Source organism: Chanodichthys erythropterus, chromosome 7, assembly GCF_024489055.1.
Source record: "Chanodichthys erythropterus isolate Z2021 chromosome 7, ASM2448905v1, whole genome shotgun sequence".
Taxonomy (NCBI): Eukaryota; Metazoa; Chordata; class Actinopteri; order Cypriniformes; family Xenocyprididae; genus Chanodichthys; species Chanodichthys erythropterus.
The window spans coordinates 30,760,005-30,785,644 of record NC_090227.1 but is presented as its reverse complement, the minus strand read 5'-3'; the positions used below and the strand labels follow the sequence as shown (position 1 = coordinate 30,785,644).

Below are 25,640 nucleotides of genomic sequence, written 5' to 3'. Positions count from 1 at the left end.
TAGACCCTTAGAAAACACTGGTCTCAACTTTATTCTTCCAGTTCCCTAGAAACATTCATTTCAACCACAAGAACACAAACACTGTCATTTCAGGGTACAGTACCTGTGGGGGAGCCCTCCAGAACCTCCCCAGAGTAGCGCGGCTCCTTGAAGACTGGTCTGTTGTCATTCTGGTCAATAACAGACACGTCCAAGTCTACTGGGCCCTCTACTAACTTGCCACTTAGGTCAGTGGTGGATACCTGGAGCTATGGGAGAGGGAAAGACAAAAAAGGAAAGACTCAGTTTCTGGCAGCAACTGTCTGTAAACAAAGTGTTTCTTCAGTTGCTTTCACTGTCAGGCAGTTGAGATTTCACACAAGTGATGCGAGACGATTCACATCTTAAAGAGAAGCCTGAAGAAAACTTTAGATAGGTGACAGGATTTTGTAAAAAGGAACATTAACATTTTGTGTTGTCAGCTGAAGAAATGCAATTTTTATTTTTATTTTTTTTAAGAATAATCATGTATACAGAAAACAAGAAATAATATCCAGAGACCTTTTACATTTCACAATGTTCTTTCTTCTTTCACCATTTGCTCATCAATGTGACACAGAAACTGGACACTTTTTATATAATTTACATACTATAAATATCCCCAGAACCACCATGAACAACTCAACTCAACTCAAATCACACATTAGTGGTGGAAATTAAATGTAAATATTTTTTTTTTTAATAAAATACACACATTTTTTACGACAATTAAAGAATATTTAAACATTTTTTACATATTTGATCAAATTTGACTATATCTGACGCACAATAAAAATGTCTCTGTGTAACATTTTCATTGTAGTAAGAAGATTAAATTTTTAGATTTTCTGTGAAAATGTATCTAAATAGTGCCTATTGAAATGGCTGACGATTACTGCTCTCTTTATCTAGATTATCAAAGTCTTTAACAATACTTTTAAAGGTTTGTCATATTTTATGTTAAAGTGTAGATCTGACAACTAATTTCTTCTAAAGTTCTGCCATGACCATTATTTCATTTCGCAAAAACAAGACTAATCCTACTGTTCACTAGCCTGTTTTCCTCATAGTTAGTGATGAAAAATACTTAATGCAAAAAAACAAAAAAAAAAGGTCTTTAGGATTGACTCATGGGTAATGGCTACCTATGTTGCCTGTGGTCAGCAATTATTGAAGGATCTGAGTGGAGATGAGTGTTTGTCTGTGATTACGGCTGATCTGCGGTATGAGAGCCTGTAATGGTGCTGAGGAGAAGAGATACAGAGGAAGAACAGACTACTAGCTTTTAGAAACACACACATTTTTTGAAGGCACTGCACAGTTTGAATAAATTGCACTGCTTCTTGCTTGTCTGATGATAAAACTGGCTTATATATTTAAAATTCATAACATATTTGTGATTAATAAAAAGCAATGTTTGATTAAGTATAACTTTAATGCAATTTTGATTTGACCATTAAGTAAAGACTGTGACATTAGACTGGTTTTTCAATCCATCACTGTCCTGCAAGCATGTGGGAATTAAGGCGAAGAAATATATCACTGAAATTTGGTCATACTAGTGCTACAGAAATTACTCAAATTACAACTTTGACTCTTTTACTCAATCAGATCAAACTGCTCATTTAAATTAATTGATTCAGTTTTAAAGCTTTCAATCGAGCTTTCAAATGATTTATTCAAATGAAAAGCTGACCTGACTGTTCAATATAGTAGGAAATGTTTCTTGAGCTCAAAATATATTAAAATGATTTCTGAAGGATGATCATGTGACACGGAAAACTTGGAAAGTTTCCTTCCTAAGAAGCTTCTGAAATATAGCTTTGCTGTCACAGGAATATATTACATTTTAAAATAAATGTAACAAAACAGAAAACAGTTATTTTAAATTGTATTAAGACTTCACAATATTACTATTTACTGCATATTTGGTCAAATAAATGCAGCCTTGGTGAAAATGAAAGACTTGTTGAAATGAAAAAAATAAATAAATAAAAAAATCTTCCTGACCCCAAACCTTTGACTGGTACTGTATCTAGGTAAATTTAGCTGTTTATTATCATATTATCTTATGAATTATTAAATGAAATTATTAAATACAATCGATCAGCATGGCTGAATTACTTTTACTGATTTTACTGCACACTGTACTTTATGATTTTACTGTATTTTCTTCTTACAATAAATATTTTGAATCTGCTTGAAGACAAGAACTGTTGGAAAAAAAAAAAAAACGAAAAAAAAAAAAACTATTGAAATAAATATAATCAAAACACTGAAAAATACTGACAAATCATTTCTGTGATGAGCCCAACCCATATATCCTTGGCTAAATTCAGTGTTTTAAAGTCCATTTTTTGTGAGTACAGACTGCTGTGATTGGACTTAACTGTATAACTCGCTGTTCTCTGCGGAGCACAAAAAAAGATATTTTGTAGAATGTCATAGAGTTCTGGCAATGACATGAGGGTGAGTAAATGGTGCCAGTAATTTGATAAAACTAACCCTTTAAAGGGTTAGTTTTATAATTTTTTAATGAAAATTCTGTCATTAATTACTCACCCTCATGTCGTTCTACACCCGTAAGACCTTCGTTCATCATCAGAACACAAATTATGGTATTTTTTTTTTCATAAAATCTGATGGCTCAATGAGGCCTACATTGCCAGCAGGACCATTAACACTTTCAATGCTCATAAAGCTACTAAAAACATATTTAAAACAGTTCATGTGACCACAGTGGTTCAACCTTAATGTTATGAAGCGACGAGAATACTGCCCAAAAAAACAAAATAACAACTTTATTCAACAATATCTAGTGATGGACAATTTCAAAACATTGCATGAAGCTTTGAAGCTTTACAAATATTGTGTTTCAAATCAGTGGTTTGGAGTGTGTATCAAATTGCCAAGGTCATTTCAGTAAACAAGGCTTCGTTACATCATAAGTGTTTCGGAATTTCAATGGTTCACCACTGGGGGGCGTGACTTTGGCAGTTTGATACACGCTCCGAAAATATATTAATTGGTGTTCCGAAGATGAACAATGGTCGTACGGGTGTGGAACAATATGAGGGTGAGTAATTAATTAAATAATTTTCATTTTTGGGTGAACTAACCCTTTAAGCTTTGTTTTTCCACAGCTTTCCCTCAATATCCCATTTTCTGTGCTTATTTCAGCCTAAATGGACCAAAAATCCTCACTAAGAAGTGCAGAGAGCCAAACCACAGAGTCCAAGGTGACTGAAAAATAGGTAAAACTGTTGGGGAGAATGGATTCATAAAGAGACAAAAAGGAATGGAGAAATGGGAAGCTGTACACAACCTTAAAAACAGGTAGACAAAACAGCAAGTCGTGTGGGGAAAATGAGAATGCATATGAAAAAATAACAACAGTGCAGGGACACGTTTAGAAGTGTGACGGGAGGGGTTCGCGAGAAGAAAAGGGGAGAAAGAAAATTTATCTGCTTTTCACAGTGTGAAGTTTCACAAGGGCCCACCTGAGAGTGCAGTGATGGCTGAGGCGCTAGCATCTGCCTCGCTTCTGTGCCTCAATTTCTCAGCCCAACCGCCTCAGAGCCGGGCCTCCCCAAAGCCCACATCACTTATTCATTCCTCACATCTCCTAGCGCTGCCGTAACTGTGTGCGTTCCACACCCCCGGGAGGTGTGCATCTCAAAGCAAAAAAGGCTTAACGCACAGCACGTCCTGTCTCTCTGCCTCAAACACAAACACGTTCACTTGTACGCCAAACATAATACCCCAGGCCAGACATGTTACTGCTTACTCGACGCTCCTGAGCAATTGGCCCGTGAAACATGTTAACCTGACGCAAATCACTGTCTGATAAAAGAGCTCAGAACTCCCATACTGGGCATCTCTAACTCTACCCTGTAGAGTTCTGTTTTATTTGCGCACCTGTAACCTATGCTGACGCAATGCTTTGAACTTTATGTACCAGATTTTGGTGGGAAGGGGAGATATAAAGAGCTTGTGCCGACAGACTTACAAAGTTTTCACTATACAAGCATCATTCTACAAAACAGATGCCACTTGTGTCCCTCATAGTAAAATTGCTAAAAATTTGGAACCAAAAATTATTCAGACCCTTTGACCTGACCATGTTTTGCTTAAGTGTTATCTGACATAATTATTAATTTCTTTCTGACACAGCTTACTCTGACATGTTGTCATATTTTATTGCCATTTTTTTAACTATAGAGAATAAACTGTATTAATGAATGAAATTTTCAAGGTGTCTGAATAAATTTTGGTTTGTGTAACTATTAGGGAGCCCTTACTTGCACATTACTATAATAAAGGATACAATTAACAACAGAGCCCAAATTATTAAATTCAGTTGCTATTTATTTATGTATGCAACAACACTCAAATAATAATAATACATTTATGTATCGTTAACATGTAAATTACACATAAGGCAGTTTTTGCATTAACTTCTGTTTCTCCAATTCGTTGTTGAAATATAATTATTTACACAGTGGCTGTCATAACTTGTTTTCATGACAGATTTATTTAGGCCTTACACTTTAACTAACAGGTTAAGTAAAAAATAATTAATATATAGGCTAGTATAGTGGATATATTTAGCAAAAACAGTGCATTTCTCTAGCGAACTAACAAGCTGTTGACACCGCATGGCTTTTCTGAGGTGAATGTAATACTATGTGACATTGTTTACAAGCTGTTTTATAGACCTCTTTCCATGGTTGTAGCACTGATTAAAGGTGCCATAGAATTGAAAATTTAATTTACCTTTGCATAGTTGAATAACAAGAGTTCATAGTTCAGTTGTAAGTGACATACAGTGAGTCTCAAACTCCATTGTTTCCTCCTTCTTATGTAAATTTGATTTGTTTAAAAGATCTCTGAAGAACAGGCGAATCTCAACATAACACTGACTGTGATGCAAATGTCGGGATCATTAATATGTACACCCCCAAATTTTGCATATGCCAGCTCATGTTCAAGGCATTAGACAAGCCAGTATTAACGTCTGGATCTGTGCACAGCTGAATCATCAGACTAGGTAAGCAAACAAGAACAACAGCGAAAAATGGCAGATGGGGCAATAATAATTGACATGATCCATGATATCATGATATTTTTAGTGATATTTGTAAATTGTCTTTCTAAATGTTTCGTTACCATGTTGCTAATGTACTGTTAAATGTGGTTAAAGTTACCATCGTTTCTTACTGTATTCACGGAGATCAGAGTCATTTCGTTATTTTCATTATTAAACATTTGCAGTCTGTATAATTCATAAACACAACTTCATTCTTTATAAATCTCTCCAACAGTGTGTGATGTTAGCTTTAGCCCGTTAGCCACTGAGCATTATGAAACTCATTCAGAATCAAATGTAAACATCCAAATAAATACCATACTTACTATATCTGATATGCAGCATGACGAACATTTTGTAAAGATCCATTTTGAGGGTTATATTAGCTGTGTGAACTTTGTTTATGCAATGTATTATAGATTTGCGAGCTTGGGGGCGGGGAACACAAGCAATTAAAGGGGACGCACGCTGAATCGGTGCATATTTAATGATGCCCCAAAATAGGCAGTTAAAAAAAAATCTATGGGGTATTTTGAGCTGAAACTTCACAGACACATTCAGGAGACACCTTAGACTTATATTACATCTTGTGAAAAAACATTCTAGGGCACCTTTAAGCTAATAAATGAGATATGCTATATTTCAGTAAGTTGTACTGTATCTTTCAATATATCCTTCATGTTCATTCGGTAGTAGTGAAGAGGAAGAGATGATCGCGTTCACTAGTGCTCCACGTTGCCGTTTAGCGATCTGTCACACCATATCAAAAAGCGTCAAAACGACATTTGTTGTTTGAATTTCCTGATAAAACGGACAGAATTTGAAAGATGGCAGATAGATCTATCTATCTATCTATCTATCTATCTATCTATCTATCTATCTATCTATCTATCTATCTATCTATCTATCTATCTATCTATCTATCTATCTATCTATCTATCTATCTATCCATCTATCCATCTATCTAATATATTAAAAATAAAATTTCACACTATTAGTGTCATTGTCTTACTGTAATTTTTATCAAATTAATGCAGCATATATATCTATTTATATATAGATCTATCTAAGCAATGGTTGGTTTGCCTGACAGAATGTTTAAAATATTACAAAATGTAAAAATAAACAAATAATGAACAAATTTCAACAGAGAAACATAAGCCATTTATCACAGAGCCGTCAAATCTTCGTAGCATACAAAAATCTACTTTCAAAAGCTCCTGGAAAGGCACCGGCTTCATGACATGACTCACAACTTCCCTAGCTCAGAGCGGAAACATTAAGAGCTCAAATTAGCGTCTCATAACTCCAAGCTGTGTTAACGGATGATGAGTCTACCCTCCCTTCTCACCCCAGTGGAAATGACCAATGATAGCACTTGCCATTTTGCATTACCCTAAGAGCCCATCAGGAATGATCCATTACGCAGAGTGGCCAAAACGGGGGAGTTCCTCTCTGCCAGCACATTACCCGAGCATTGCGATTGCTGCCAGTAATGCATGACATCACTCTCATCTGCTCTCTCTGTCTCTCGCGGAGGCATAGGTCAGTCTCTTTGTGTGGCCACAACCAGTGCAGTCATGAGTCCGCTCAACAGATCTCATGCTCTTAATGATACAGCCTGCCCACATCAGAGTTTATAGCACTAATGGTTCGATACATCATCACAGCCTGCTGCTGTACAGAGAGAGACCATTTACTAGGGTTCACACAGACAAGTCGATTAGTTCTGCCACTAGTTGACATTTTGGTTGTGCTTTTAAGAGTGTGTAAACACCCTCCACGCATCTTAAATGAGTAACTGTTAGGTAAGGGATCTTGTATATAATACATACTCCACTCTGTCCTAATGCAGGGATTCCTTAGAAGGACTCTCTTGCACTAGAGTCAAAAATTCTGAGAAAACACATTCAAAATCTGTTTTAAGATTTTCTAATATGGAAGTCTGTTTCCTATGGAAGCTTGTTTCAGCCACAGAATTTTCTCAGAATTGTGTGACAGTCACCATTGTGAGTTATAATGTCAGAATTGTGAGATATAAACAACTTTTTTTCTCTCGCAATTGCGAGTTTATAACTCACAATTCTCACTTTATTTTTCACAATTGCGACTTTATATCCCGCAATTCTAAGAAAAGAAGTAAGAAGTGTGAGATGTAAACTCGCAATTGAGAGGAAAAATGTCAAAATTGTGAGATGAAAAGTTGCAATTACCTTTTGTATTTTTTATTCCATGGCAGAAAGAAGCTTCCATACTGTACTTTTCACATTTATGATAGATTTATTTTCGTTTAGCATGCAAGAGATTCTGGGTTCGAATCCAACCATGTATGATTTTTTTTTTTTTTTCTCATTAAAACCAAAGATGTTCATCAGTGATTGATAATCAACTAGAGCTGTTTCTTTTGTATTAGATATCCGCGAGATGTTTCAAAAAGTGGTGGGGACAATATCGACCCTTTCAAAAAGTGGTGGGGACATGTCCCACCCGTCCCACCCGCAAATTACGCCTATGGTCAAATGTGAGTCATAATTTCAAAAATGGGTAATAAAGCTGCAACTGGGAGAAATAAAGTAGCAAATGTAAGATATACAATTAAAAATCCAAGAAAAAAAAGGTTGAAATAAGTAAAGTTCTTTGCTGTTGTTGTTTTTTTTTTGTTTGTTTGTTTGTTTGTTTGTTTTTTTTACTGTGAAGCAAGCAAATATCAAAAGTTGTAGAAGTCTGAAAGCTGTTTTTGCATGTTAGGTTTAATAAACAGAGTTGTGACATTTACAGAATTTACTCTAAATTAAACTATTTAAAGGGGAAATAAAAATAAAAGTTCTTTCACAAAAAACAAAACAAAAAACAAACAAACAAACACTGATATATGTCTCAAAATATCTTGTTGTTCACAGAAGAAATAAAGTCATACAACTTGTAACAACATGAGGATTGAGTAAATTATCTTTTAATTTCCAAAGATCCAAGAAAATTAGATTTTCATGACAGAAATGAAATTGCGTTTTTAAAGGAAAGTGATCAGTGCCTTACTCACTTCCCTCAGATTCCTATGTAAATCTTGTCAGCATGAACTGTCAAAAAAGACATTATGCCTTTTAAATCTTTTATATATGTATGCCCATTAAATCCAAAGCTAAACAACATTCATAGAGATTTAAGCTACAGCAAGTATGCTGCACACATTACAGCAGACATCAAACATCATTACACCCCGTCAGACCCCCTGGTGTGGCTCATTTTCTGTAAAACAGACGTGTCAGTGCACTACAGGAGCTCACAGTTCTGGGCATCATTTTCTGGAGAATATGCACACGGGCATCCATTGTATCATCATGCATACGGGAGCAGGACAAAACTTACATAAGCCGACTTCAAAAAGTATCACCTTCTGCATATCCAGAAGCCTCATTCCCTTAAAAGCACCTTTGATATCCTAGTCTGTCTTCCCACAGAGGCACCATCTTTAACTGGCAGTGTTTGCCATTCTTTCTGCTGTTGTTTTCATCCTATTGCCCTTCATTTCTGCTGCCTGCTCATTCTGACTCTCATCTGAGGGGTGTTTACATCCCTGTCAAGTGCACTTATACCCCGCTGGTCTTCACACAGCCCCTGTGAACCCTGAGACACGGGAGATGGACAAGTGCTCTCTCTCCTCTTATCAGAGTCAAAATGTCCTCAGGTGATCCACTACAAAACAAATGGCACAAACACACTGAAATCACTCTATTGTGAGAACAATAACGGACTGACAGGGGCAGTCCCTGGATTTTTACTAGGGCAGTAGAGGTAATATATGTGATTACTGGAATTACTGTTAATGTGTTTATTCAATTTTTGACAATATAAAGGTCAATTATCACAAGCTTCAGAACCGACTCATGGAGAAATACTTTATTGAATCACAAATGTTTGTTTCCGAAAACAAGTCTCTCATGGTCATCTTTTTATTTGATCGAAATACAGTTAAAATGTAATTTAATCCTCTTATGGCAAAGCTGAATTTTCAGCATTGTTACTCCAGTGTTCAGTTTCACATGATCCATCAGAAATCATTCTAATATGCTAGCTGCAAAATATTTTGTGCTTAAAAGTGCCCTAGATTCAAAAATTCAATTTACCTCGGCATAGTTAAATAACAAGAGTTCAGTACATGGAAATGACATACAGTGAGTCTCAAACTCCATTGTTTCCTCCTTCTTATATAAATCTTGTTTGTTTAAAAGACCTCAGAAGAACAGGCGAATCTCAACATAACACTGACTGTTACGTAACAGTCGGGGTGTACGCCCCCAATATTTGTATATGCCAGCCCATGTTCCCAACATTATGAAAGGCATTAGACAAGGGCAGAACATCTGGATCTGCACAGCTGAATCAACAGACAAGGTAAGCAAGCAAGAACAACAGCGAAAAATGGCAGATGGAGCGATAATAACTGACATGATCCATGATATTATGATATTTTTAGTGATATTTGTAAATTGTCTTTCTAAATGTTTCGTTAGCATGTTGCTAATGCACTGTTAAATGTGGTTAAAGTTACCATCGTTTATTACTGTATTCATGGAGACAAGAGCCGCTATTTTCATTTTTAAACACTTGCAGTCTGTATAATTCATAAACACAACTTCATTCTTTATAAATCTCTCCAACAGTGTAGCATTAGCCGTTAGCCACGGAGCGTAGCCTCAAACTCATTCAGAATCAATGTAAACATCAAAATAAACACTGTACTTACGCGATTAGACATGCTGCATGACGAACACTTTGTAAAGATCCATTTTGAGGGTTATATTAGCTGTTTGAACTTTTTTTATGTTGTTTAAGGCAAGCGCAAGCTCTTGGGGCGTGGAGCACCAGATTTAAAGGGCCACACACCCTGAATCAGCTCATTTCTAATTATGCCCCAAAATAGGCAGATAAAAAAATGAATAAAAAAACATCTATGGGGTATTTTGAGCTGAAACTTCACAGACACATTCAGGGGACACCTTAGACTTATATTACATCTTTTAAAAAAAAGTTCTAGGGCACCTTTAAGAAACATTTCATATTAGTATCAATTTCAAATTGCAATTCTGCATTTTGTTTGGACAGAATTAGAATGTTAAAGAATCTGTCAATTGGCGCACAACCCTGGTCTCCACACAAATGAGTTCTGTAACATCAAACTAAATGCATTAACAACTGAAATTAAGATAATGAAAATGCAATAAAATACTATAATCAATTGACAGCTATAGTTTTTAGTACTGTAGTGCTTAGCCTGTGCTGGTGAGATGCATCACTTTACATTCAGAGCAGGAATCCGGCCATTGACGTGCAGTCTGGCTGTTATGCAGCCAGTGTCAGTCTGTCTGTTTTGCTTAGACCACATCTGTCCACATTTTTTCCGTGTGAATTTACAGCCTTGTGAATTTATCTTCCTCCCAATCTCACTTCCTGCTCTCTTTATGTCTGCCCTCCGTTCCTGATTACCGCAAAAAAGGATCACAGTTGTCACATTATTGGCCAATACTATGCAAATAATATTCACCCGTATTCTTTCTCACTGGAGCTTTCTACTATATATTCATTGCTCATGCATCAATATGAAGAGAAGGTTTCTTTCAATAGCATCATGGGAATATTTAAAGGGATAGTTTACCTGAAAATGAAAATCCTTCTTACATTGAACACTTATTTGCTTGCAGATTCTCCAAGCTGATCTTTTGCATACAATGAAAGTGAATAGAGACAATACCTCTCAAGCTAGATATTTAAGGTAAGATTTTTAGTGAACAACATGAGATTGTGTAAATAATGACAGAGTTTTATTTTTGGGTGTGAACTATCCCTTTAAATCTGTAACCACATCTATAACATCACAAGGGAAAGGGGATTAATTAACGGCAATGTCTCACATGAGGTGGGAGTTTTAACAGAATATATAAAAAAAAGAGTGTTAGAGTGTGAGTAAAATTAGTGACAAACCTAGGTTTCACTTCTACAACAAATGTTTCTATTATTTAAAACAATTATTCAAGAAACCTCCTTCACATGTGTCACATTCATGCCTTATCCAATAATTCAGTCATGAAACTCTAGATGGCACAGGCTGATGGGTCCTTGGCATCTGATGATAGCTGATGATAATTACAGCATTAACTACTTGGCAGAAGGTGATTGGCCCATGTCACTTCTCCAGCCAATGAGCTTGTTGCTCACACATTCTTTTCATCTTACTCGCAGCAGTTTATTGACATCTGTATTGGTTGTAGCAAGTTCCTGTACTTGCTCTGTAATAAGAATAAGAATAATCAGCAGCAGCAGCAACAGCAATTCAGCAGCAGCAGTCTGTATAATTCATAAACACAACTTCATTCTTTATAAATCTCTCCAACAGCGTAGCATTAAGGGGGTCGCACACCGGACGCGTAGCTCAGAGCCGCGCAGCGTCGCGTCTCTGACAACTCACAGGTATCGCACACCAGCCGCGCACATTATATATGTGCGAGCTCAATTTTGAATCGACTCCTGATAGAAGAGCTGCACAATGGGAGTGTTTTACGTCAACAGGGAAACGTTACCTGCCTATGCTTTAATATTTTGCACTGAGGTTAGTGTACATGGAAAAAAGGCACAACAAAGCAAAAGTAAAGAAAATGCTATGTTTATTATACATTTTTAGACTTTATTCAAGCTGTTAAACTTAGAATGTGAAACTGATGTATCTTGCAGCACAGGGTGAAGTCAGTGTGTACATTAACGATGATTTGAGAGAAATATAATATACATTTAATGTAAAACAATGTACATGGCGCTCTGTGGTGCGGCAGGATTTTAAACAACTTCCTGAGTCGTTGCTGGGCTTCGCGTCCGGTGTGCGACCCCCTTTAGCCGTTAGCCACGGAGCGTAGCCTCAAACTCATTCAGAATCAATGTCAAACATCAAAATAAACACTGTACTTACACGATTAGACATGCATGACGAACACTTTGTAAAGATCCATTTTGAGGGTTATATTAGCTGTTTGAACTTTTTTTATGTTGTTTAAGGCAAGCGCAAGCTCTTGGGGCATGGAGCACCAGATTTAAAGGGCCACACACCCTGAATCAGCTCATTTCTAATTATGCCCCAAAATAGGCAGTTAAAAAAATGAATAAAAAAACATCTATGGGGTATTTTGAGCTGAAACTTCACAGACACATTCAGGGGACACCTTAGACTTGTATTACATCTTTTAAAAAAAAGTTCTAGGGCACCTTTAACATTGTCATATCTATTACCACGCTAAAAATCTTCTGTGAATTGACAAAAACAAAGTTGACAAAAACATTTTTTTTTTAAATGATTAGTCAAAATGATAAATTATAGGTATTGTATCTGCTCTATTTCTACTTTTTTTTTTTTTTTTTTTTTTTTTAAATGCACATTAACTTATCTTCCATCAACCGGTTAAAATTTACAACAGTGTATACAAATTTGGTCAGATTTTCAATGTTCTGAGAAAAAAAAACAAAAAAAATGGGCAAACAGGCAAAATGGAAAATGTAAATTCCCTTAGCACTCGGTTCTAGGTTTTAGAGGTTGTAAACCTCTCACTGCTTTCCGCCATGTTTTCACAAGCAAAATCCTATATTCTGCATGCTGTGCATGAGACGGTTGGTAACATTGCTTAATGCTGAACAGTATTTAAATTGCAGAAAATATGAAACAGTGATACTAATTGTCTGGAATTTTATCTACACACATATAATCTCTACTGTACTATAAAATAAATATTCTAAGTACAACATCAAAGGCAGCATGCAACTATTTGGCCTTTAATTATGCAACTCAGTAACCTTATTTATTATTCATTACTAGAACATCACTAAGAAATCAATGAGACTTGTGTTGTGGGCTTGTGTGCAGCATGTGTGGCTCAACTTGTCATGCTATGAAGGTTGTTATCTGGTCTGATGGATGGAAATGATTGTCAGCTGTCTAGTGCACACCACAGACACCATTACACTGCTACTGGGGCTTTAAATATACCTGCAGTGACTGAGTCAAGACACAATGATGCAATTAAGAAATCTGGTCACGCATACAGTACAAACAAACACTCGAAAATACTGCATTTGTCTTACTATACCTCATTAGCTGTGTTTATATTAGGACTACAGTTTCCACTAAGACAAGTATATGAACAAGTTGCCATGTGAACAGCAACTTTCAATTAACTTAATATGAATAATTACAGATTTGAAATAAACATGATTATATTTAAGACATGCTGAGTTTCCAATTTGACTCAGATTATTACAGATATAAACAATTTACTCTGACTACTGTATGACTCTCTATTAAAAGTGTTCACTTCATTTTGTGGCATCAAACCACATGGGAATGCATGTCCTTTGCAAACTACAAAATATATAATTAAATACTATAGATGCTAAAATGTAAAAATGGCAGCTTAGCCAAAATTCCCATGAAGATATTGTTGAATAAAGTCGTTATTTTTGTTTGTTTTTGCGCACAAAAAGTATTCTCGTCACTTTGAACCAATGTAGTCACATCAACTTTTTTAACAATGTCTTTTGTACCTTTCTGGACCTTGAAAGGGTCGTTAAATTGCTGTCTATGGACGAGTCATATACCTCTTGGATTTCATCAAAAATATCTGAACATCTTGTGTTCTGAAGATGAACAAAGGTCTTACGGGTGTGGAACGACACAAGAGTGAGTAATTAATGAAATAATTTTCATTTTTAGGTGAACTAACCTTTTAAATACTCATTCCTGAGGGATCACAGATTCTACAGCTCCAACTTAAACCTTTTCTGCACCATTCAGAATGTAAACTTCAGTTTCAAAGATTATAAATCTCATTCAGCACAAAAAACACTGAACCGTTACACTCTTGATATGTTTGTGAATGACTCTTATCTTTGCATGATTTTAATTTTTCAGACTGCTGTGCACAGTGCTTTGTATCATGATGAACATCTTCATGACATTTTGCTACAGATGTGGTTCAAAAGATTATAAAAATCGATGTTCATGTTAAAGCCTCCCGGTAAGGTTAAATTCTCCTGACAGGGTCACAGCAAGAAGCAGTGCCACAGCACAGTATGCCTGTAGTTATATTCCTCCTCATTTCAACCCAGTTGTTTGAATACCAGCGAAGTAGTGGTTTCTGCTAGCATCCATAGAAATTTTCCCAAGAGAAAATTGCTGTGTATGAGCAGACAGTCATTTCATTTGGATGAAAATTACTTATTAAATGTGAAGGAAGAGAGTGAATGAGAAAATTGGGGTCTTCACAACAGTGAAAATTATAGAAGTTCACATCACTGGCTTCTACAGCCAAAATTAGCTCCTAGACACTATCACGTCATGTTCATTAGCTCATTATGTCTTTGTAAAACCGAATTCAGTCCTCTCTTCCTATATTTCTCTGGACAGAATATGATAGTCTCATGTTTTATTATGAACATATCCATTGAGTGGCCAGAACACAGCAAAATAGCTGCTTTTCCACAGTCGGGCCGAATGGTTCTTATTGCGTAAACGTTCAATTCCGTGCCGATTCAGGACAGCTGGTACGGTTAGGGGCCGTTCACACAGAACGCGTTTTTCTCTTCCAATGCGCTACTTTCCCATTGTTTTTCTTGGCATGAAAACTCTTTTATATAATGGGAACATGGCGGAGGAGGCGCTCATTATTATCTTATTTTCTTTTTTTCCCATGTCAAAACTTGAATCTGTAAATTCTGCAGTTTGCCTATTTCTATTATTTCCGTTATTGTCGTTATTGCATCACGTCTCAAAGGCACGTCTTGAGACTCTCGCGTTCTATGCTGCGCTTTTTTTAAAACCACTCCTGAGCACTGCGTCTCGTGTTTTTAGACGCAAAGACGCGTTCTGTGTGAACGGCCCCTTACGGTTTCATTTTCTACTGTAAGGCTGAAAACTGCCACTCTTTGGAATTTAATACAAAAGCATCAGTCGTTGCCTTGGAAACGCAACGGTTTACTAATTATATGAGATGTAAATAACAACCGTGTTATGGAGGATGATCGGATATTTCTTTTAATTTTATTATTAATTTGTTTACGTCGCTCAAATAGAGCACTTAGCCAGCTACAGAGAAACTAGTAGCCAGGCAACAGACAAATGACCAATTCTGAGTGGCGACATCACGAATTCTACCAGCACGATTCTGCACGGTTAGACAATTTGCCGGGAGTTTGATTGACAAGAGATCTAACCAATCAGAATACTGAATCCGCCATTTTGTCCGACAAAGCAGGAGTCAGGAGTTAGAAGATTAACATCGGTGGACTTAAACTTGAAAAATGGTGTGTACTGACATCTTTCCACGTTTGAAACAACATTCCTTCTCATGTTCATTCATGTTTATTTGATGCTATAAATGAACTAGTAGGAAGAGATACTTGAGCTGAGGCGTTACAGTAATGTGTCATGACACGTTAAAGAGCTACAAAACGTTTTTTATTGTTTGAATTCCTTAAAAAGCTACAGAGTTTGAAAGCTGGGATTTTGTTTAATATCGTAAGTAACCTGCTTTGTCTTGTCTGTCGATGTGTTGTCAGTGTCCTCTTTGCTCCGCCATGTATTTTTCACTGTGTGTGGCGTGACAGTGCCACGGCTTGTCGGACAAAGCAAACTTAAGGGGTTAACTAAGTAACTAATGGGGGAGGGTCTTTGCGAAGGGTCAATTCCGGGCCGAGAACGTTTTGTAACCGTGCCATGCCATGCTGTATCAGGCTCAAGTGTAAACACAACTGGAACCATTTCTTACCATTCTAAGAACCGTTTGGCCCGACAGTGGAAAAGCAGCTAATGTTTCTGATCATCGATACTGTATGTATACCAGAATGAAAGCTGGATCCAGTAAAATATTAATTATTAAAAGGCGTTTAAACTATTTCCTCTTGCCTGTGTTGTAAAAATGGCTCAAAATATCAAACATGTTTGAAATCCTCTGACTGGATGGCCTCAAAGTCTGAAGCTAAAAAATGTGCCCATCATGCACAACCTGATTTTCTGTCAAATTTGTCAACTCTGACTGCCCAATGTCTGCAATAAACTGAATTTTGGTAATTAGTATCAGCCCGTTCAGACTGAAAATCAGTGCAAAAGTAGTAGTAAATGTAGTGTATTCCAGTCTTAATATTCACCGATATTCTGTTCCACTAGATTTTTTCAACTATATTCTAACAAGAACATCAAGGGTATATTTACATCTCACCTGTAGTAACACCAGAGAAAGAGAATTAATTAACATCCAGGAGACAATGTCCCTTCAAAATTGGAGCTCTATTGAATTTAAGCTCTTTTAGTGGCACAAAAACTGCTGAACTTGGTGTTGTAACATTCTATTAAAAGATGTAGTACATAAGTAAATAAAGCTACACATATGGAAGGAATTCGATATGTGTTCTCTGGAGAGTTACTCGTCTCCTCCGAGACTCCGGTCCTGTGCGGCTGGAAGATTTTGAAAGGTTCTCCCAATAGAAATCTTCAGGAAATGGGTCTGAAGGTGACATTTCCTCAAATGATAGACCCCCAGCAACATTTATCTGTTTTAAGATTTTATGGTCAGAAAAAAATAACAGAGACCTAGAAAAAGAATACAAAACGGCTATAGAAAAATGAATAGGAAACTCTGGTTGAATCTAACAATAAATACTCAAAAGACAGAAATAACCATTTTATAAGGAATTATGCTGTTAAAGTTTGTCCAGAATGGTAAGCCTTGATGAATAAAAGAGCTATATGGGAAAAGCACTTGTTGACCTTCAATTACAAATAACCGACTAGTAAGACAAACTTTCATGCAAGGTCTCCATATGCATATCAAGGTTTGTTCAAAAACTTTTGAGAGAAAGAGAAGGATGGATGACTAAAATAAGCACAAACAATAGTAGAATACATTAAAATAGAAGTTACAATATGTTGTGTATGGTGAAAAGATCCAAATCCTTTTTCCAAATGGCAATGGCTTGTAGTTGTACACATCAAGGCTGATCCCTCAGGTCTGGTTCTTAAAGTTTCTGTTTGTGATTGTGATAATGGAAGTAGTTCCTACAGTTTTAATGTACAGAATAAAGAGACCTACAGTTTGAAGCACTTGCTACATGCTCATCCATATACAACTGTAATGCATATCTTAGATCTCAATGTTTAGTGGCTTGAGCTGCTCTTGGGAGAACAGATACAGTAAGATAATGAAGTCATGCTTCATGCCTCCAACAGAGAATAAAAGTTACTTTGAAAGCTAAATGAAATGATCTTGTATGTCAGTTTTTTCCATTACTAGCATGCAGACATAAGGTTTTTATGTACACTGAGGGTTAAAGGAAAGTGGACTTGGGACATCTTGCCAGAGAACTCCTGCGAGATGATCTCTAATCCACAATTCCTGTTCACATCTGCTGTGTGTCTGCATAGACTTTAAATATTTCAAAGAGGCACCGAAGAGCAGCTGAGCTAGCCAGAGTGCTAAACTCATTTCCTGTCTGTTTCTGTTGCTCATTGCTGAGTGAAGAGGAGAGACGCTTATGGGACGATAAAAAGTGAAAGCAAAAGGTATATTGAAACAGCAAAACACTCTGAGGAGTTTGAAACTCATTGCAGCACACTATTACTTTGCACAGAGCATATTTGCTAGGTTATGAAGCAACCATGCATCTTGTTTTGCTACAAATACAGTCCAGGTGCAAGTGCTGCAAACTGCGGGTCTCTTTGTACATTAGAGATTTTAGGAACTACATCCATTATCAAAGCTGCATATGGAAACATGAGGGAACAGACCTGAGGGAACAGCCCTGATGTGCGAACACAAGCCACTGCCATTTGGAAACAAGTTTTGGATTTTTTCACCATACAAAATTTATTGTAACTTCTATGTTAATGTATTTTACTGTCATGCTTGCTCTTATTTTACAATTTACAATGTGGCAAAAATGTGCTGGTGTAGCAGGTTCCCAACTAGAATGCACAACCCTACACAACTTATGCGGATACTTATGCCAACATCTTAAACAGTTCATTTACTGATCATTCGAAATCTGTGTGATAAGTTATAAACCTTGACCCATTCACAATAACTGATTTGGAATCTGGCATCCATCCATAAGTCAAGACTGAGTGGGTTTTCAACATAGCTTCACTTTACTGTGTACTGTGTGGATATTTGTAATGCCAAAGGCATAATGATCGAACACTTATTGATTAGATTACTACCTGTATTTCAAAAGGCTCATTAATCTTCATTAATTATGTATGAAGTGCACATAATTAGTGAGAGTAAAAACAGAGCAAAAACATTAGCATTTTTCCATGACCATAAACACTCCCCTTAGAGCTTATGCTTGAGGGTTCTGAGAAATAAAATTCAAGAAAAGAGATGGGGGAAAAAAACACCAATGCTTCTGAATCTCTCTTTTCACAAAATACTGATTTACTCAACTATAAATTGCGTGACTTTAAAAGAAAAAGAAGTAGCGAGAGAGGTGATGGAATAAATGAACAAAAAGTGAAAATGAGAGTAGAGGAAGATCCTTTATAACAGCAGCCCGATAAAAATAATTGCTTGCTGAAATGCGTTGAAAAAAGTCACCAGGGCTTTTAGAAGGTGTTTCATACAAGAGCAATGGCTCTCTAAAGGCATTATTCATTCACATTTGTGTGGTGGATGCCGTCGCCCGAGAAAGCCTCAAAGACCAGCTCAGATCTCGCCCCTGCAAGTCCCTTGATGTGCGAGCAGCAGTTCCCTTCTCCAATAACACAACTCATTTAGAGACCTGTGGGGCAAGTAAGATGGAAGAGTGTCTTTTTTCCCACTTTTTAAAGAGGGAATGACAAAACAATCCACTCTGGAAGTGTGCATGAATACATCTTCATTTAGGGAATCACTCCCCGAAGTAAAGGCACACATGTTGTAAAAGACGCAAACACAGCAGAAACAGAAATACATTTTGAGAGAGCTCTTAATCAGAATCCTCCATAAATAAACTAATAAGGGCAAATGATGCATGAACTACATAGTCCTATGCTCAGACGGCACATCCACAGACTGCCCACTGAATGTCTGAAGCATATTACACACAAAAATGTCAAGAGAGCTAAAAATGAGCTAAGTAACATGCTTTACGCAAATACTGGGACACAATGTAGTAAGTAGGTAATTTTAATAATAAATGTTTTTGCAGGAACATTTTTCTGGATAATGGAAACTAGGGCTGTTCAACGATAACCATGGTACAAAATAAGAGTAATATATGTGTGTTTGTTTTGTGTATAATTATTATGTATATATAAATACACACACATACATGTATATATTTAAGAAATATAAGCATGTATGTATAAATATTTTTATATATTTAAACTATATATAAATGTAAATATTTGTATAGAAATATAAGATATTTTTCTTAAATATATACATGTATGTGTGTATATTTATATATACATAATAATTATACACAAAACAAACACACATGTATTACGTAAACACAGACTCTTATTTTGTACACGATAACCACGGTTATTGTTGAACAGCCCTAATGGAAACAAATGTACAGTATATTTTTGTATTGATTGGCTCACTAATCGATACCAAAATATGATGTAAATTACATTTATTAAATAAACCCAAAAATAAGCAAGGAAAAATTTACAATCGGCCATTGAATTATTAGACAATAATGCACACCCAGGTGGTAATGTGGAGCGGAGTGGCCGTTACACCTCAGGTGTGCATTATTTTCTAATAATTCAACAGCCAGTCATCAATTATTCCGCTTATACCATGGTTACCACACCTCAAGACATTGTTCAGATGTTGTATTTCAGGTTTTTGTCCTTAAAGGATTAGTTCACCCAAAAGAGTTTGTAATTTTGTCAAAAATTCCTGTCATTAAATGGTTAGTTCATCCAAAAATTTAATTTCTGTCATGAAGTAATCACCCTCATGTCATCTGAGCATTTCTGAAGCAATTAACCAATTCACATTAAGTTTGAACCACTGTAGTCATGTTTACTATTTCCGCGACTTTCTGGACTTCAAAAGGTACAATGATGTTTCTGCCTATGTGTGCTTTAGAAACCCTCGAATTTCATCAAAAATATTTTAATTTCTGTTCCAAAAATTAACGAAGGCCAATAATGAGCCGGCGTTCAGATGTAAACACGGAAGCCTGCACTGCGTTCACTACATCAACTGCGTGTGACAACACTTCAAATTGTTAAATAAAGTCATAATTCTTGTTTTGTTTTTGCGCACAAAATGTATCCTTGTCACTTTATAACACTGAGGTTGAACCACTGTAGACAGATGGACTATTTTAACAATGTCTTTAATACCTTTCTGTAGCTCAAAAGGTGCAATGATGTTGCTGCCTATGTGAGGTTCAGATACCCACAGATTTCATCAAAAACATCTTAATTTGTGTTCTGAAGATGAACAAAGGTCTTACGGGTTTTGGACAACATGTGGGTTAGCACTTAATGACAGGGTGAACAAACCCTTTAAAACGCTCTTGTGCGTAGGATTAATTTCTTACGCATCTCATCCAACTGGAAATAATTTGTCGGTTTTCTCCTATTGTCTGCTATATTTATTTGCTTGGTCAGTGTTTTTTGCTGTTCTAGGCTGTAAGGACCTTTTAAATAACTGAAATCATATGGCAAAGTGATATGGACATATAATGCGGTCAAGACCTGCCTGGAGCTACTTTAGCTGTGCGTTTCCCTTAAAATAATTATTCAACATCCAACATCCCCATAGTATATTCAACATCCCCGTAGTATAAAGAGAATTGCTGTATCATCTTAGTTTGTGTCTACACAAAAAAGAAACTTCTTGCAAGCATGGCACTAAAGCATCTAAAGATATTAAGAAAATATAAAATGGGAAATACATTCACACAAGCTACGCTTGTAGGAATTTGTTGCTCGGCAACTCTTCAAAAAAACTATTCCGTTCTCAAAGCCTCAAATAAGTAGGTTCTTGAAAGAAGCATTGAAGACAAAAGTGTATTTCTAAAACACAAGAGCTGCTTTTCATCATACAATATTTATACTTGTCTGTTGGCACATATTGAGTTTTACTTGAAAGGCTGAGGAAGAGGTGTTATCTTCAGACAGAAAAACAGAGAGAAAAGGCAAAAAAAAAGAAAAGGTGAAAAATAAAACTGACAGTTTCCTGTGTGCAGGGCAGCGTGCCCTGCTCACCAATGCCCAGTAAATTACTGGCCAGCCAAGCAGAAAAGAGGAGAGAGATTCGGAGGTGAACATCACCTGTCTCTGGACATATCTCCAAAGCCAGTCGTAAATGAAGTGGACAACTGTCTGGTTATTCTTCTCGCACGGGCGCACTCCATCGGAGGAATTCAAGACCGCCTTTGCACTGCAATCAAACTTTTTTTTTCTTTCTGCTGAGCCCTCCACCTGCCTCTCAGATTAATCAGAAATCCCCCCGAAAGTACCACACCTTTATCCTCATGCCAAGAAAGCTGGTTACCAAAAATGCTCACCGATCCGTTAACGTGAAACTGTGAAATGGAAGCTCAGCCACAGGCCATGCGATTCTGCTGCCAGAAATATATAGACATAACTAATAGAAAGACATATGTAATTTAAAAATAAGTAGCATACACACAGACACACACACACACAAAAAAAAAAAAAAAAAAAAAAAAAAAAAAAGAAGAGATGAAATAGCCTTGTTTGCTCTGCTGGAACATCTTAACGCTGTATAAAAATCACACCTCTATTTCAATCCACAGCTATTAGTCACCTAATCTAAAATGTGTGGAAGCAGCACATTTTAGACATTTCCAATTATAATTTTATAAAAAGTTATCATGTGGTGTGTGTGTGTGTGTGTTCTGTTGTCAGCCCAGATGGGCTCCCACGAGACCCTCTTCACCAGGTGTGTGCATGCGTGTGTGTGTGTGTGTGTTGATACGTGAGTCTCCAGAGAGATACTTGAAACATGTGGCTCTACCAGTGGAGAGACATCTTAAGATCTAGCATCTACAGAAGAGCTGTCTAGAGACACTTATCCCTCCTCTGCTCTCTATTCATCTTTTTTCTTACTCATCAAATCATCACTTCCCCAAAAACCTTCTAAGTGACATGATGATCCACTAATTTCAAGAGAGGTTCCATCATCATTTGACAAAATGATGATGTATTTAGGCCAGAGATAATGGATCTTGTAACTTAAAGGATTAGTTGACTTTCGAATTAAAATTACCCTGAGGTTTACTCACCCTCAAGCCATCCTAGGTTTATATGACTTTCTGATGAACACAATCGGAGTTGTATTAATGCATATCATGACGCAACGAGTATGAAGCCCAAGAAAGTGCAAGTAAAATATCTAGCTTTCATCAGACTGCCTTCCATATTCAACTTACGAAAAAAGCCTAACTAATATCACGTCAGTTACACTTTTTTTTCGTAAGCTGAATAGGGAAGCGTAGGACGTTAGTGTTTTGAACTGAGAGAGTTTTACACTTTCTTCATAAGTTGAATACGGACGGCGGTCTGGCGGAAGCTAGATATTTTACTTTATAACTATGGATATTTGGATATTTTTCATACACAAACGCATCGTTTCACTTCAGAAGGCTTTTATTAGCCCCACCGGAGCCGTGTTTGAGTACATTTATGATGGATGGAAGCACTTTCTTGAGCTTCAGATTCGTTGGTCCCGTTCACTGCCATTATAAAGCTTGGATGCGTCAGGATATTTATTAATATATCTCCAATTATGTTCATCAGAAAGAAGGAAGTCATATATACCTAGAATGGCTTGAGGGTGAGTAAAGCTTGGGGTAATTTTCATTTTAAAGTGAACTAATCCTTTAACGCTATGGAACGAGTGCAGGTCAGCAACAGATTTTCTTTCCTTTCAAACAGTGCAAAGCATTTAAGACAGGAATTCATTGTTTTAATTGCTTTACAGGTAATTAGTGGTTGTAGAAATCTATTGACGCCATCGGATTTGCATTAAACATAACACATACGGGCACAGGCTGGATACAAAGGTAAAAAGGAGCACAATTCTGTTTATATTCAACTCACATGTTACATATATACAGTAGGGATAACGCAATATTCTCCTGATATTATCGCAATACAAACCCATGAAGTGGAGCTACTTAAAGGATTAGTTCACTGTCAAATGAAAATTTGCCCAAGTTTTACTCACCCTTAAACCATCCTAAGTGTATATGACTTTCTTCTTTCTGATGAACATAATCTGAGAATTATTAATAAATACCCTGACGCATCCGAGCTTTATAATGGCAATGAATGGAACCAATAAGTATGAGCTGAAGAAAGTGCCTCCATCCATTATAAACGTGTGCTTCGGGGGTAAATAAAGGCCTTCTGAAGTGAAGCGATGCGTTTGTGTAAAAAAATATCCATATTTAAACAAATTATGAAGTAAAATATCTAGCTTCCGCCAGATTGCCTTCCATATTCAACGTACTAAGAAATTGGAAAACTCTTGCAGTTCACAAAGCTTATTCTACATCCTACGCCTTTCCTATTCAACTTGCGGGAAAAAGTGTAACTGACATGACGCCATATAACTTGAATACGGAAGGCGGTCTGGATTTTTTTATTTTTTTTTACACAAATGCATCGATTTGCTTAAGATGGTCTTTATTAACCACCCGGAGCCGTGTGGAGCACACATTTATGATGGATGGATGTGGATGGAGGCACTTTCTTCAGCTCATACACATTGGTCCCGTTCACTGCCATTATAAAGCTCAGATGCGTTAGGATATTTATTAATATTTCTCATGTGTTCATCAGAAAGAAGAAAGTCATATACACCTAAAATGGATTGAGGGTGAGTAAAGCTTGGACTAATTTTCATTTGAAAGTTAACTAATCCTTTAAAAAAAGGGCGCACACACACACACACGCACAGTCATCTACTGTTTTTTGTTTGTTTTTTTAAACTTATTCAGTTAGGATGCCTTAAATTGATCAGAAGTTACAAAAAAAAAAAAAAAAAAATTGTTTCTCTTATTTATGTTGTTTCCCTTTAATCCTCAGAATCTGTTTCCTTTTTCCTGCTGATTTGAGTCAAATTACTTTTCTTCTTGAGAAAGTAGTTGTATAAGTTCCTTTTCTTTTCCAGCATTTTTTACATTTCTGAAATGTATTTCGTCTTTAAACTTTTTCAAATGCAAAGTGCTTCTGCACAGCTGTTGTAAGATGCAATAATAGCTTTCACTTCTTTTATATTGTTCTAACTTAAATGTGTCATCAAAACACATTTTGCTCTCTCACACACAGATGCATTAATTCTTCAACTTAAACTTTTGTTCAAGTCCATTAAACATCATTTAAAAGCCATTCTATCTTTAAAGTAGCGTAAACTAATTGTGAGCAAAGTCATCTGAAATTACCTTTTGCTTTACTTAAGGTCACAAAACTAAGCTCAAAAATGACTAATGTTGGTTTCCCTGCTCCACAGAATGACAGTATTACTACATATTAATGGAAACTTTTTTGTGTAAGTGATTATGTAGATAAAGGCATGATGACATATTGAATTGTAAAAAGCATTAAATACAAGCTAAAAATACATTATTATTATTAAAAAAAATATCTCTGAAACGGACAACAATTTGTCCCTCAGCTTCAGTTAAACTCATCAGACATTACTCACAACTACATCAAATCAACAGTGTTTCTCTGCTTAGACAGATTTTCATAAACACCTGCTGCGTACGCACAGCATTTCAGTCTGTATCGATTTTATCCTCACAAGCACTGTGGTTATTATGCCAATTTACAGAGTGACCTTGCAGGAATCCATCAGAGTTAAGCCACTGAGATAAAGCCTTCAACCACTGGCCAGACCTGAGAAGGCCTCCAGTGCTACTTCCAACTAAGCACTGACACATCGCACTTCATGAAGCATCTCTCTGAACAAAACCTCACTTACATAATAATGTAACATTCAAGGATCATTGGATCTGATTGGCTGGTTGTTTGGGATCACATGTATGTTACTGGTTGGGAAAACACGGGCTTGATCATTGTTTTTAAAAGGCACTTTGAAGAAGGAATGACTGTTATTTCTGCTGAAAAAGCTGGTTAGGTGCTGGTCTAGCCATATGGATTTCAGCTGGTAGGGCAGATCGATTAGCATGGTCTGATGCTGCTAGTTATCCTAGTTAAGAAACATTCTGGAACACCAGCACATCAGCATCTAAACACACAACATATTCTTTTCAGGGATGTACAACTAGATTTGCATTTTTTTAAAGGATCAGCGCTTGCCAGGCAGCGAATTAAGAGTGTTAAAGATTTAGCTAAGCTGGGGTTTTAGGCTTCGGTTCAGCTTAAATGAAATTCTGAATCAGAGCTGCTTTGCTGTTGTCATGACACTGTTTTCAGTCAGTTCACAATTATCAAAACCTAGACAATCTGTAAAGGCAACTATTACACTGTGCAAGGAAGACAAACCGAATTACAATCTGGTGA

At 36.5% G+C, this 25,640-nt stretch overlaps 1 protein-coding gene across 2 annotated transcripts in view; it reads right to left on the bottom strand.

Annotated features, from left to right (window-relative positions):
• cdh13 (cadherin 13, H-cadherin (heart)) overlaps nucleotides 1-25,640 on the bottom strand; it is a 419,907-nt gene that overhangs the window by 188,802 nt on the left and 205,465 nt on the right. For both annotated transcript variants that reach the window (XM_067390159.1, XM_067390158.1), the window contains exon 6: nucleotides 104-248. In XM_067390159.1, the coding sequence (XP_067246260.1) occupies nucleotides 104-248 (145 nt within the window). The remainder of the gene's footprint in view (nucleotides 1-103; nucleotides 249-25,640) is intronic.